The sequence below is a fragment of the Oncorhynchus kisutch genome, linkage group LG14 (assembly GCF_002021735.2).
Source record: "Oncorhynchus kisutch isolate 150728-3 linkage group LG14, Okis_V2, whole genome shotgun sequence".
Taxonomy (NCBI): Eukaryota; Metazoa; Chordata; class Actinopteri; order Salmoniformes; family Salmonidae; genus Oncorhynchus; species Oncorhynchus kisutch.
In genome coordinates, this window is record NC_034187.2 from 10,858,518 (window position 1) to 10,872,844 (window position 14,327).

The window sequence follows — 14,327 nt, forward strand, 5'->3', positions numbered from 1 at the left end:
TGTACTGTAAAGAAATAGTCAAATCAAATTATATTGGTAACATACACGTGTTTAGCAGATGCTATTGTGGGTGAGTCAGTGTGGCTAAAGTGAACTGTACCTGAGAGGCTTTCCTTCCATGACTAGCGTGACACTCCTCCAGTACAGCCTGGATCTTCTTCAACTCTGGCAGGTGCTTATAGATCCTAGAAGCAGTTGGGATGCTCATATCCAGGAAGTCTCCGAATGCTATGGGTTCTCTCATCAGCTCCTCTGGTGGCCAGGACACCTTAACAGTCATGCACGAACAAGTTACAAGAAAAAGTAACTGGAAAGTCATTTTACACTCAGTGTCCAGTGGCCAGTTTATTAGGTACACTACCCTGTTCATGGTTCGCTCCTACAGACAGTGAGTCACGTGACTGTGGCTTGCTATATAAAGCAGGCAGACAGGCATAGTTACAGTCTTGTCCCATCGCTGCAACTCCCCTACGGACTCGGGAAAGGCAAAGGTCGAGAGCCATGTGTCCTCCGAAACACAACCCTGCCAAGCCACACTGCTTCTTGACACACTGCTCGCTTAACCCAGAAGCCAGCCGCACCGCATGTGTCGGAGGGAACACGGTACAACTGGTGACCAAAGTCAACGTGCATGCGCCTGGCCGTGCCACAAGGAGTCGCTAGAGCACAATGGGACAAGATCATCCCAGCCGGCCAAACCCTCCCCTAACCCGGACGAGGCTGCGCCAATTGTGCGCTGCATCATGGGTCTCCCGGTCGCAACCGGCTGCGACATAGCCTGTGATCGAACCCGGGTCTGTAGTGACGCCTCAAGCACTGTGATGCAGTGCCTAAAGACTACAGCGCCATTCGGGAGGCACGTTTAACTATTTTCAACACATATGAATTTGGTTGTCTCACCTAGCTATCTGAAGATGAATGCACTAACTTTAAGTCGCTCTGTGAAAGACCGTCTGCAAAATGTCCCCAAATAAAACCTTTTATAAATGTAACACAGGAATCGAAATGTGCATAAGCTTGGCATAAATGGATTACATTAGAAGAAAAGAGAACTCATTCTGAATGGCCTGAAGTGCGTCTAGAGTACACATTTCAGCAGTCGAGTTACTGTGTACACGTGAGACCTCTCTTGACACGTTGGCTACCAGTACCTTGAAGTAACTGTGCAGCTCGTTGGACAGTATCTGAAAGAACAGTTCTCTGTCCTGCTCGTTGACCAGGCGGTCGTGGAACACTCTGGAGGTCTCGTGGGAAAACAGGTAGGCTGCAGCCTCCTCTGAGTTCAGCTCAGAGTCGCTGGCCTGCATCAGGCCCTGGACCACCTATAGAGAGATTACCAATGAGTTGAGATGAGAGTCGCTGGTCTGCAATAGGCCCTGGACCACCTATAGAGAGATTACCAATGAGTTGAGATGAGAGTCGCTGGTCTGCAATAGGCCCTGGACCAGCTATAGAGAGATTACCAATGAGTTCAGATGAGAGTCGCTGGCCTGCATCAGGCCCTGGACCAGCTATAGAGAGATTACCAATGAGTTCAGATGAGAGTCGCTGGTCTGCAACAGGCCCTGGACCAGCTATAGAGAGATTACCAATGAGTTCAGATGAGAGTCGCTGGTCTGCAACAGTCCCTGGACCAGCTATAGAGAGATTACCAATGCATATCAATAGTCAAGCGCCTCTCTCTATACCTAAGCTAATCACAGTGTTTATGGGGATCCATTTGAGTAAGGCGAGGTGCAGAATCACTCATGTTGATCACATAATGAGTAGTTAGGTGCAGTGCAAGGTGACTTGTAGATCAGTGATTCTGTGCAGTCTGACTGTATTGTAGACGATCTTAAACACACACAATAGTAAAAGACAGTGGAAGAAGAGAAACCAATGAGAATGTGTGTGTCTTACCTTGGACAGGTCTCGGAGGTTAAATGTGTAGTGGTATTTGGCTGGAGTGGGCATCATACGTTGACACATCTCATTGTAGACAGTGATGGAGGCAGACACCAAGGCCTCTCTGCATTTACGCACCTCCTTGGAGAAATCTCTGATACCAAAGAACTTCCCGAGTTGGACCTGGTTGATATACCAGACAGAAAGCATTTCAGGTACTTCCCCTAATTTGATATTACATAGCGACACAGCTGGCACTTACACATACAGTAGGCTTAGTATAGGATGTGCTGCAGCTAATCAACTAAAGACTGAGGGGCAATGACCTGGAAGATGTGTTGCATGGTGTTGCTAGAGGGGTGTGGCAGCAGCAGGACAGAGAAGTGTCTTAGCAGACGGGGGCTGAGGCTCTGACGGCCCCCACCCGGAGGGGCACAGGCTGCACACAGAGTCACATCCTGGATGCCCTGCAGATACAGATATTTAAACATCATTGTTACAGTATATATTCATTAATAAGATAAGACCTGGAGCCTTTCGAGTGGCGCAGCGGTCTAAGGCACTGCATAGCAGTGTTGAGGTTTCACTACAGCCTGGGGTTTGATCCGAGGCTGTGTCAAAGCCGGCCGTGACCGGGAGTCCCATAGGGCGGTGCACAATTGGCCCAGTGTCATTCGGGTTAGGGGAGGGTTTGGCCGGGGGGCTTTTCTTGGCTCATCGCACTCTAGCGACTCCTTGTGACGGGCCAGGTTCCTGCAGGCTGACTTCAGTCGTCAGTGTTTCCTCCAATACTAGAGTGTGGCTGGCTTCCAGGTTAAGCGAGTAGGTGTAGGGGGCAGCATTGGGAATTTTGGATGAAAAGCGTGCCCAAATTAAACTGCCTGCTACTCAGCCATAAAAGCTAGAATATGCATATAATTAGTATTGGATTAGTATTAGATTTGGATAGAAAACACTCTGAAGTTTCTAAAACTGTTTGAATGATGTCTGTGAGTATAACAGAACTCATATGGCAGGCAAAAACCTGAGAAAAAATCCAACCAGGAAGTGGGAAATCTGAGGTTTGTAGTTTTTCAAGTGTCTATGGGGTCATATTGCACTTCCTAAGGCTTCCACTAGATGTCAACAGTCTTTAGAACCTTGTTTGAGGCTTCTACTGTGAAGTGGGGGCGAATGAGAGGGGAATGAGTCAGAGGTCTGCCAGGAGCCACGAGCTGACCATGAGCGGTCACGTGAAAGTTATCTTGCGTTCCATTGCTTTTCTACAGACAAAGGAATTCTCCAGTTGGAACATTATTGAAGATTTATGATAAAAACATCCTCAATATTGATTCTATACATTGTTTGACATGTTTCTATGGACTATAACGGAACTTTTTGACTTTTCGTCTGCTGCTAGTGAGCGAGCGTCGTGAGTTTGGATTGTGTACTGAACGCGCTAACAAAAGGAGCTATTTGGACATAAATGATGGACATTATCGAACGAAACAAACATTTATTGTGGAACTGGGATTCCTGGGAGTGCATTCTGATGAAGATCATCAAAGGGGGGTGAATATTTATAATGCTATTTCTGACTTCTGTTGACTCCAACATGGCGGATATCAATTTGGCTTGATTTGTCGTCTGAGTGCCGTACTCAGATTATTGCATGGTTTGCTTTTTCCTTAAAACATTTTTTAAATCTAACACAGCGGTTGCATTAAGGAGAACTGGATCTAAAATTCCATGTATTACACTTGTATCTTTTAGCAATGTTTATTATGAGTATTTCTGTAAATTGATGTGGCTCTCTGCAAAATCACCAGATGTTTTAGAACTACTGAACATAACGCATGTAGTAGCAGAATCAAAATTAGTTCGGTAACATTGATAAATAAGATTGGTTGTATTTATAAAATAATGCTTATGTGAGATATTTGTCTTTAGAATGTCTTCTTTTGGATAATACTGTTTACAGTTTGCAGTTATCCCTTCTCTGCCAGGGCTTAGTCACATTGGGCCCCAGAGAGGGGAGAGGTCAGGCCTGTCTTCTTATGGGAATGTGTCTAACTATTTACATGTCCCCTCTGAGGTTGCCCTTATCTTGATTTAGTATATGACCTAAGAGGCTCACTGTCTTTTCTGATCTTGTCCAGGAGGGGGTGTATTTGATATATGCCATTGGATGAGGTAATGTTTTTGGTTCTAAGTGGTACCAAGAACGAGATAAGAACTTAGTTTAGGAGACCAAACTGAACGATAATTTATAGCCAATGCTGTCTGGCTATGTGTGTCTTCGCTATAAAGGATCTCAGTTGCCAATATGTAAGCACTCTCAGAGAATTCATTTATAGACACTGAATTGATCTGAGAGTCACAGGGCTATGGTGAAGCTCATATAATTAAAGATGGACTTTATGATAACTCTGACTTGTGTGTGGTTTGCTCTCTCGTGATTTGGTAATACAGGAAATTTCCACGACACGCGCCAATGTAAACTCTGATTTTTGGATATAAATATGAACTTTACCGAACAAAGCATACATGTATTGTGTAACATCACAGGTTAGTGATTAATTTTATCTCTATTTCTGCTTTTTGTGACTCCTCTCTTTGGCTGGAAAAATGGCTGTGTTTTTCTGTGACTTGGCTCTGACCTAACATAATCGTTTGGTGTGCTTTCGTCGTAAAGCCTTTTTGAAATCAGACACTGTGGCTGGATTTACAACAAGTGTATCTTTAAAATGGTGTAAAAAACATGTATGTTTGAGGAATTTTAATTATGGGATTTCTGTTGTTTTGAATTTGGTTCCCTTGCAGTTTCAATGGCTGTTGGCGAGGTGGGACGCTTCCGTCCCACATACCCTTGAGAGGTTTTAAGAAGCAGCGCGGCTTGGCGGGTCTTATTTCGGAGGACGCATGACTCGACCTTCGCCTCTCCTGAGCCCGTTGTGGAGCTGCAGCGATGAGATATGATTTGGATCGCAATTGGGTATCACAAAATTGGGGGAAAAAGGGGGTCAAATTACAAAAGAAAAGAAAATAAACAAATAGAGACCTGGAGCTAACATACTAGCATACAATTAATAGAAACCACAAGAACACGGTTCTGTATAGAGACTAGGCCTATTCATCACATCTGATGTCAAACGAGGAAGAAAATAAGCCTCCCGGTTCTGTTCTACATAGCTATGATTTGCATCACGCATCACAGGGAAATGGTAGACACGAACTCTAATAACACCATGGTTATTGTACTGTACCTTCCAGGTGAGAGTCTTGGCATCAAATACTCCCTGGAGCTCGATGAACTGGCGAATAAACTCCATGGAAGGCTGGGCGCCATAACTATCAAGTGTTGGCATGTTCAAATCATCTACAAACACCAAGACCTGAGGAGAGAAACATAGAACATCAAAGCTGATTATGCATCCATCTTTAGTGTATTTTGAATCCATTAGAGTACTTTGAGCATCCAAAACTTTAAATGTTAATTATCAGACATTTTTATGTAATGACATTTTACTCACAGACTTATTTTTGGGTGCACCAAGGTTATTTTTGCCTTTCTTGACAAGGTTTTGTAACATGTGTGCCTGTATGTAGGCAGTGGTTGTACGAGCAGTGCACTGGAGGGTGCAGGTCAGGATTCCTGAGGATTCTGAGGTATGGCTGGGACTACGCATCCTGTGCAACACTCCAAACGGCATGCTGCTTAACAAGCCACCTGGAAAATACCAACTTTTTGGTTGAAAATACAATTTTCTCAGAAATTGGCAATCAATATTTGTGGTTTTAATTATCATGGCAACAATAAATTGTTCACATTAAAGAATAAAGCATTTTCTCAGGAGAAGGGTAATAGGAGAACATGTGGCTTTTAGTCAGACTACTAACTAGTTAAGCTCACTACTACTGACGACTACTAGATAGTCCTGACTAAACCTTACTTAATGAATCACCGTCTGTAGACTTATCTGCATCTCCCCCAAACACAGCTGTCAGCAGGTTAACATCCTCCAGCAGGCTGGAGAAAAGTTACAGTACATTAGGTTGCTTGTTCGTATCAGTCTCTCAGCCTCTCTGGGCCTTTCTTACACAATAATACTGAAGCTCACTGTCTTTCTCAACATAATGTACTTTTTACAAGATCAACAAAAGATAATTGTGTTTTATGTTAGCTTTACCTGGCTGTCTTGGATTGGTTGTGTAGAAACACTCGTCCCAGCATAGTCCCTTGATTCACCATTTCTCCTCCGTCTCTCTGTAGTTTCTTTAGAATGCTTTGGATGAGAATGGTTTTTCCAACTCCAGAATCCCCTAATAGTCAAAACAAACCTCATTAACTTAAGAATCCCCTAATAGTCAAAACAAACCTCATTAATTCCAGAATCCCCTAATAGTCTAAACAAACCTCATTAATTCCAGAATCCCCTAATAGTCACAACAAACCTCATTAACTCCAGAATCCCATAATAGTCCAAACAAACTTCAACAGCTCCAGAATCCCCTAATAGTCTAAACAAACTTCAACAACACCAGAATCCCCTAACAGTCATACAAACCTCATTAATTACAGAATCCCTTAATTGTCAAAACAAACTTCATTAACTCCAGAATCCAATCAATTCAAACCTCATTATGAGACCTATTAAATCTTTTTAATGATAAAATAGTTGGTTAAAGACAACCATTTTCTTCTGTCAAGAACATGAATAGTAAACAACAGGCATGTAATTGGGGGAAAGAATGATCCTATAGTCTTATATAATACAGAGTGAAATCTCGACTGAATCACCTGTGAGAAGTACTGGTTGTTTGTTGAGCAGCAGCAGGCTCATTAGAAAGGAGTAGCGGACAGTATCATTGCTGCAGATGGGGCCTGATCTCAGAAAGCTGGTGGTATCTGTTGTGTTAGACTCTCCCAGGGCTCCTCCCAACTGCAATGATTCAGAACCTGAGGATGTGTTCAGTCCTGAGGAAATGAACGTATAATGTGAGTCCCTAACCTTTAATGCTGTATGTTTTAATACTGCTGTTTTTAATGCTGTTGTTTTAATGTGAGAGCTCTGGTGAGTATGATTTCCAGTGAAATTACATAAGGAAAATAAACTTGAAACTCATCTTAGCACTCTTGAATGGTACGATTGTAAAAGTGCATGTATGGATGCTTGCTGCACACCAGAGAGGGTACAGGTGTGAGCAGACCTTTGCGTATAAGACTCTCGGTGCTAGGAACCAACTCATCCCAGGGAACGAAGGCACCTGTCTGTAGATCCACAAAGTAGTTGAAGATCATACGATTCCCCGCTGGTAAAGACACACCTGAAATATTCAGAGACAAAATAAAGTTTGATGAAGAGGGATGTTCTACAAAATAGAAAATATAATGGACACTAGAGCATTTTTTATTTGTTCATTTGTCAGAGACCATGTACAACATGTCATTGCACCAGATTGAGCTAGATAGCAAATTTTCCTCTGCAGTCCCTGGACATGATTAATTATTCTATTCACATACCGCAAGGTGCGCCTTCAAACAACTTGTGGATCAGGTTTTTGAATGCGTGTGCAACATTGACGAGGTGACAGCTTTTGTCTTTAGTAGCAGATGGTGAATCATCATAGTCATCTACATGGTTTAGGACTCCTCCCACTGCCCAGGCGTATGAAAAGACAAACAGCTTCCCAAGAAGAATCGTGAGTTTTTCTGGGTTTTTCTGTAGAAACCATTTGTTATCCTCCCTGTCACAGATTGGAAATATACAGTAACTTTACTAAAGCTGAACCAAGATAATATAGTAACTACAAACAGCAATAGATTTCATTTACACGTACCCTTTTCCTGTGGACTCATTGTCTGCAGAGGTCTTCCCAATGTCTTCCTCTGACAATGTCTCAAGATTTAGTCCTGTGACACCACAGAATGAAAATTTGATCAAACTTGGACCAAACTTATTGAAAGTCCACATAGGAAACAATACAACATCCACACGGACAGAAAGACAAGTAGTAGAAGAAGAAGAAAAAGAAATACAGACGATGCTTAGCTTTAAAGAAGATTGTCCTACCCAGGCCACCATTCCCCTGCATGAAGTTAATGAGAGCCCCCAGGATGCTGCAGACGGTCATGACTGTGGACATCTCCGGGATCTGGAAGTTGAGCAGCTTCTGGTGCTTCTTGACAAAGTTCAGCCCCTGGGTGATGCTGTTGTCAAAGAGCTGCTGGATGTGGTTCCTTCCCTCTCTGCTCAGCTGTCTGGGCAGCTGGGACAGCCAGCGCCTCACGTACGGCTTCCAGCCCAGGTCAACTGGATCCTGGAGTGGCGATTAAAAAATATATAACCCAAATATTCTAACTTTGTATAACAAACTACTGTAGTTTAATACACTAGATGAAAACCTATAACAGATGGGGGTCCAGTTTCCCAGACCCAGATTAGGCCTAATCTTGGACCGGAGATTCTCCAGGACGAGAACTAATCTGAGTCCAGGGAACCGTTCTGGAAAGTAGGTCTGGTTGAACATAATGCATCTTGACACAATACCATGTAGACCATGGCACAGCGGCTGATGGTAGCGGGGGTGGCCTGGCTTAGAGTATCCACTTCAAACAGGAACCTAATACCATCTGGCAGGCTGATCCTCTCTCCGTTCACCAGGCACAGCATCTTGTTGTCGTCCAACACAGTGTTCAGGTTCTCGACCCACAGGATATCCACTGGGCCATCCATTATGATCCAACGCCAGTTGTCAACCATGAAGTTATCTAAGAAATAATAAAGAGATACATTTAAATATATATATTTCTGAATGATAACATTCTCAAATGTTGTGTGATACTATACTGTGAGATAACCACAAGCAGAGTTCATTAAGACATACGTTGATAACTGCTGGGAGGTAAGGGTGTAGTGGATTCACTCAAAACATCCTGAAAGGGAAGACAGAGCCCATGTGTGGCTAACGTTACCAGCGTAAATGACAGTATCCTTGGAATGAATGATCATAAACAATGAATAGCAATAAAAAAAAATTGTGCTTAACTCTTCCTACCAATGATTTTATAGATGGCGGCTGTTTTGAGAAAGATTTTACTTGCAAGGATCGTGATCGTTGTTTTACCTACTTCTGTTGAATGACTGAAATGTAGTTTAGTCTGGATAAGAGCATCTGCTAAACTACTCAAATGTAAATGTAATAAGCACTGACTGAAGAGGTGTTCCTGCTCTCGCTGTCTTTGGAAGTCTTGTTGTCTTGTTCGAAGAGTTCTTTAGCGTAGGTTCTGACTGCAGAAGCGAACAGGCCGTCTGACCACTCCAGAGTGTTGGGGTCTACCTGACCGTACAACTCTCCAAAGCTCACACACTTGGGGTTGATGGTGAAGCTTTCCACGTGGACCTCTGAACTCGGTGCCAACTACCCAATGGAAGTCAAGAGAAAGAATGAAACAAGCACAGCAATCAATTACAGGAGTTGGCAAGACAGCACAAACATATTTGGGACCAGGCTATAAATAAAGGCATAACGTATTTTAAAGGTGCTATATGCAGAAATCACAACGCCATTTTTTTGTTGCTAAAATTCTAATAGTTTGGCTAATTTCAGTTTATGTGACAAAACAAGCAATAGATAATCATTGTATTGTATTTTCTACTGTTTAAAGCTGGTGTACAAAACCGAAAGTAAAAGACGCAAAAACAAAACATAAGAAATAGAGCAAATAGAACATATCTACCGGCTTCTTTGGCTTGCTTTCAATCACAATGGCAGATCTATAACTCACATTTCTATATGAATTTGGTCACGTCGCCACAAAAAGTGACAGATTGCAGCTTTAAACAACACACACAAACATACTATCTAACACTTCCATATCTGAAAGGAATCAAATCTGCACCAGTTTAGCTGCATGTTTAAACACACATAAAAACATTAAGTGACAGATGTTTTCAGTAAACGATCTGAAGTGTCTAACGAGATGTAGTAGTACCTCCATAAAGACGTTGGTCCTCCTGTGGACTTCAGACAGAGAGGGCAGCAGGTGTAGAGCATGCTGCAGGATGAGTCTCACTGTTGTCTTCCCTCCTCCGGTAGGACCAATCAACATCACCCCTCCTCGAGCCTGCAACATCAACATTGAAGTTGAATGATATTGTGAATTGAATTAATCACAAAAACAACAGGACAACGCTTGCTTAAACAAAAAATGCTAGGTGTTAGCTTTTCCCATCGGAAAACATTTTACATTTAGCTACCATGCTAACACCACCAGCTGACCCGCGTGATTATTTCCATTAGCCAACTAAAGAAGTAGACGTAGTTGGACGTGATTTAACACTGTTTCATGAGAGTCCTTAACGGAAGTCATTGGTTGATTTGTTAATTGTTCCCGGAAATAGAAGTAACTCTTGGTAGCTAGGCAGCTAATTCTGACATGTTTTCCAATGGGAAAAGCTAACACCTAGCATTTTCGTTCCATCTGAGGTTTAAGCAAGGGTTCGTATGGACCCGGGATGTTTAAGAAACCAAATACTGACCAAAATCTGGCTATACAGCTGTGTAACCTTCTCTGCTTGATTTGGCCATTGTTGAAATCCAAGAATCTCTGTAGCCTTAGCTATGGCGATCTAGAGAAGATGCAAGCATATGACATACATTTTAACCACAACAACCCAAAAAACATGCAGCCAAGTGATCTAACCAAGTTCCATTTACTTTACCAGAACAACCACCGACTACACCGGACTGTGTGAGTACACGTGGCAAGGAATTACCTCTAGTTGAGGATGGATAGTTTTGGGATTGATGACGCCGGGGAAGAGATCCTCCATGATGCTTTTAAACAGAGGAACGTCCTCAGGAACCAGCTTGGGTAAGTTAGAGTTTTGTAAAGCACAGATCAGAACGCAGCATTCGTCCTCTGGTGTCAGGCCACACCTGGAATATCACACAGTATTTACTCACAATGTTTTTACTACAACAACTCTGGCAAGTTGAGATGAATGAGAGAAGCAAAGAGAAGACAGTAGTGACCAGTGACACAGCCTTTTGATTGTACCAATTCAAGGGAATGCCTTTTGGCCTCAAGAACGCAGAGGAATCTTGTTTCTTTAATACTTACGACAGCGCTGCGAATCTTCTCTTCTGACCAGCGAGAACTAGCACGGACTTTATGGCTCTCATTCCAAAATCATAATGGTCCTAGATTACAGTAGAACCACGAAAGGAAGGGGAAAAAAACACAAAGACAAACGTAAGACATCAACAAAAAAGCAAAACAAAAGTTTTCAGAATGTCAAAGCTATGAACATAGTTCTAAACATTAACATGAACAGTTACAGTATGTATTTGATATTTAACTGAAATGTTCAACTGTTTTAACTGAAATTTTCAACTGTTTTAACTGAAATGTTTGTAATGTTACTCTTAGAAAAAATGGTTCCAAAAGTGTTCTTCGACTGTCCCTGTAGGAGAATGTTTTTTTGGTTCCAGGTGAAGGGTTCTTGAAGGGTTCTTCATGGAACCAAAAGGGTTCTACCTGCAAACAAAAATAGTTATTCAACGCGTTCCCCTATGGGGACAGCCGAAGAACCCTTTAAGGTTCTAGATATCACCTTTTTTTCTAAGAGTCTATGTAAGTCCAACCTGCTGAGACAGCTGCTTGCTGGCGAGCTGGTAGAGGTTGACGATCTTCCTGGACAGTGATTTGGCTGATTTGAAGCCCTCAGAGAACAACATGATCTCAGCAATCAGGTCAAAGTCAGGTACCATCATAGAGACAGGCCGGAACAGGGACTTTAGGTTGTCAGGGAGATCCACTCGACCTTTGCAACTGAAAGAGAGAGGTCAACTTGAAAGCCATGGCAAATAGAAATCAAGCCCGGATGGACATAAGAAATAGATGGTTGAGGGTAGAGGAAAGACAGGAGTAAAAGCAAACAAAATAGAACTATTGTAAAATAGACTGTGTACATAAAATGTACATAGTATGTATGAACTGGAAATACAGGCCTAAGCATTGTTGTTGACTAGTTTGCTCCAATTGGGTTAGGGGTGGTAGGGTTGGAGGGTAATAAATAAAATAGTTTTTTAAAAGATGTATATATATATCATATTTATTGATATGTATGTATGTGTATCTGTATGTATTTATATGTGTATGTATGTGTGTGTGTATGTATGTACAGTACCAGTCAAAAGTTTGGACACCTACTCATTCCAGGGATTTTCTTTATTTTTACTATTTTCTACATTGTAGAATAATAGTGAAGACATCAAAACTATGAAATGACACATATGGAATCATGTAGTAACCAAAAAAGTGTTGAACAAATCAAAATATATTTTATATTTGAGATTCTTCAAAGTAGCCACCCTTTGCCTTGATGACAGGTTATTAACGCTTATAAAAGGTTATTAAAAGAGTATGAACTTAAACTAAACATGACATATCACGTTACCCTGGATTCATGGTGATGAAGAATCCACATGAGGCGTTCAGTCGGATATCTCTTCCCTCGAACATAAACCTTTGGTAAAAACAGTAAATATTGAATACATTTGACAAATTAACCTAAACTATTCACCTGTTCAGTTAAACCAATATAAAATAAAAAACTTTCAAGCCATTAAAATACAAATCAGTCTAAAGAATACGGTAAGTTCCAGAGGCATACCGTAAACTGTGGCTATGCATGGCAGCCTTAATGGACTGAAGCTGAGCAGCGATGACAGTCTAAAGAATACGGTAAGTTCCAGAGGCATACCGTAAACTGTGGCTATGCATGGCAGCCTTAATGGACTGAAGCTGAGCAGCGATGACAGTCTAAAGAATACGGTAAGTTCCAGAGGCATACCGTAAACTGTGGCTATGCATGGCAGCCTTAATGGACTGAAGCTGAGCAGCGATGACAGTCTAAAGAATACGGTAAGTTCCAGAGGCATACCGTAAACTGTGGCTATGCATGGCAGCCTTAATGGACTGAAGCTGAGCAGCGATGACAGTCTAAAGAATACGGTAAGTTCCAGAGGCATACCGTAAACTGTGGCTATGCATGGCAGCCTTAATGGACTGAAGCTGAGCAGCGATGACAGTCTAAAGAATACGGTAAGTTCCAGAGGCATACCGTAAACTGTGGCTATGCATGGCAGCCTTAATGGACTGAAGCTGAGCAGCGATGACAGTCTAAAGAATACGGTAAGTTCCAGAGGCATACCGTAAACTGTGGCTATGCATGGCAGCCTTAATGGACTGAAGCTGAGCAGCGATGACAGTCTAAAGAATACGGTAAGTTCCAGAGGCATACCGTAAACTGTGGCTATGCATGGCAGCCTTAATGGACTGAAGCTGAGCAGCGATGACAGTCTAAAGAATACGGTAAGTTCCAGAGGCATACCGTAAACTGTGGCTATGCATGGCAGCCTTAATGGACTGAAGCTGAGCAGCGATGACAGTCTAAAGAATACAGTAAGTTCCAGAGGCATACCGTAAACTGTGGCTATGCATGGCAGCCTTAATGGACTGAAGCTGAGCAGCGATGACTGACAACACCTCTACGTTGATACGGTTAAACTCATCAAAACAACACCAGGAACCAGACTGCACCATGCCAGAGAACAGCTTCCCCATCATCTGGTAAGGGAATGTCACAGAGAGAGACAACATTAACTCACAGTATACAGTCAAATGTATACATACTTCTACTCCACTTCTTCAGTTTCTACAACTGATGCAATGAGCTTGAACAAGCATATTTGAATGCATCAAAAGTACAATAGCTATAAAGTTATAATGAGAATAGAAATGTCCATGACTACCTTATAGTCTAGACTGTCCGAGCAGTTCAGTACTAAACAGAACTTTCCAAGCGCCTGCAAAGGAAAACAACATCAACATGGTTTTACTTCCTGTAAATACAGTATCAGCTTAAATACAGAGCTACAAGGATATCAGTGACAGTGGTTTCCCAAGAGTGTGGACATTCTCTTTTTCTACTGCTGGCATTTTCAGGTCCACACACCGACTAACTTACTAAATACTTCACAGGTTTTTCTCCTAACTTCAGTGACAGGTCCTTACCTTGGCCAGGTCCTTACCTTGGCCAGGTCCTTACCTTGGCCAGGTCCTTGACGGTCTCTGTCTTGCCTGTTCCAGAGGGTCCGGCGGGCGCGCCCCCCAGATGGAGGCTCAAGGCCCCGGTGAGGGTCAGCCAGCATCGGTCAGTGAGCGGCGTGATGACCAGTCGAGGAGAACAGCCCAGGTACTCGTAGCCATACATGAAGGAAGCCTGGGCATGGACCACGTAACACAGAGAGGTGCTGTCATACCAGACATATTGAAGCTGCCTGAAACCAACAGAACCAATGACAAAAAAAATTGATCAACAATCATCTCAAACTCAGAAAATTTGACAAAACATGCTCAGAAGTCCTAGCCTGATCCTAGATATATTTGG

General features: G+C 42.5%; 1 protein-coding gene across 1 annotated transcript in view; it reads right to left on the bottom strand.

The window, feature by feature from the left end:
• Window positions 1-14,327, bottom strand: part of LOC109904605 (dynein heavy chain 6, axonemal) — a 62,347-nt gene that overhangs the window by 27,140 nt on the left and 20,880 nt on the right. Inside the window, exons 22-46 of the mRNA XM_031787596.1 lie at window positions 13,986-14,217; window positions 13,690-13,743; window positions 13,359-13,504; window positions 12,333-12,401; window positions 11,518-11,704; window positions 10,994-11,073; window positions 10,647-10,809; window positions 10,410-10,499; window positions 9,863-9,994; window positions 9,082-9,288; window positions 8,755-8,803; window positions 8,418-8,638; window positions 7,941-8,187; window positions 7,708-7,780; window positions 7,391-7,614; window positions 7,078-7,194; window positions 6,668-6,844; window positions 6,057-6,189; window positions 5,820-5,896; window positions 5,400-5,596; window positions 5,133-5,261; window positions 2,214-2,354; window positions 1,903-2,070; window positions 1,152-1,322; window positions 101-268 (exon numbers count right to left, since the gene is read on the bottom strand). Coding sequence (XP_031643456.1) covers window positions 101-268; window positions 1,152-1,322; window positions 1,903-2,070; window positions 2,214-2,354; window positions 5,133-5,261; window positions 5,400-5,596; window positions 5,820-5,896; window positions 6,057-6,189; window positions 6,668-6,844; window positions 7,078-7,194; window positions 7,391-7,614; window positions 7,708-7,780; window positions 7,941-8,187; window positions 8,418-8,638; window positions 8,755-8,803; window positions 9,082-9,288; window positions 9,863-9,994; window positions 10,410-10,499; window positions 10,647-10,809; window positions 10,994-11,073; window positions 11,518-11,704; window positions 12,333-12,401; window positions 13,359-13,504; window positions 13,690-13,743; window positions 13,986-14,217 — 3,652 coding nt within the window. The remainder of the gene's footprint in view (window positions 1-100; window positions 269-1,151; window positions 1,323-1,902; window positions 2,071-2,213; window positions 2,355-5,132; window positions 5,262-5,399; window positions 5,597-5,819; window positions 5,897-6,056; window positions 6,190-6,667; window positions 6,845-7,077; window positions 7,195-7,390; window positions 7,615-7,707; window positions 7,781-7,940; window positions 8,188-8,417; window positions 8,639-8,754; window positions 8,804-9,081; window positions 9,289-9,862; window positions 9,995-10,409; window positions 10,500-10,646; window positions 10,810-10,993; window positions 11,074-11,517; window positions 11,705-12,332; window positions 12,402-13,358; window positions 13,505-13,689; window positions 13,744-13,985; window positions 14,218-14,327) is intronic.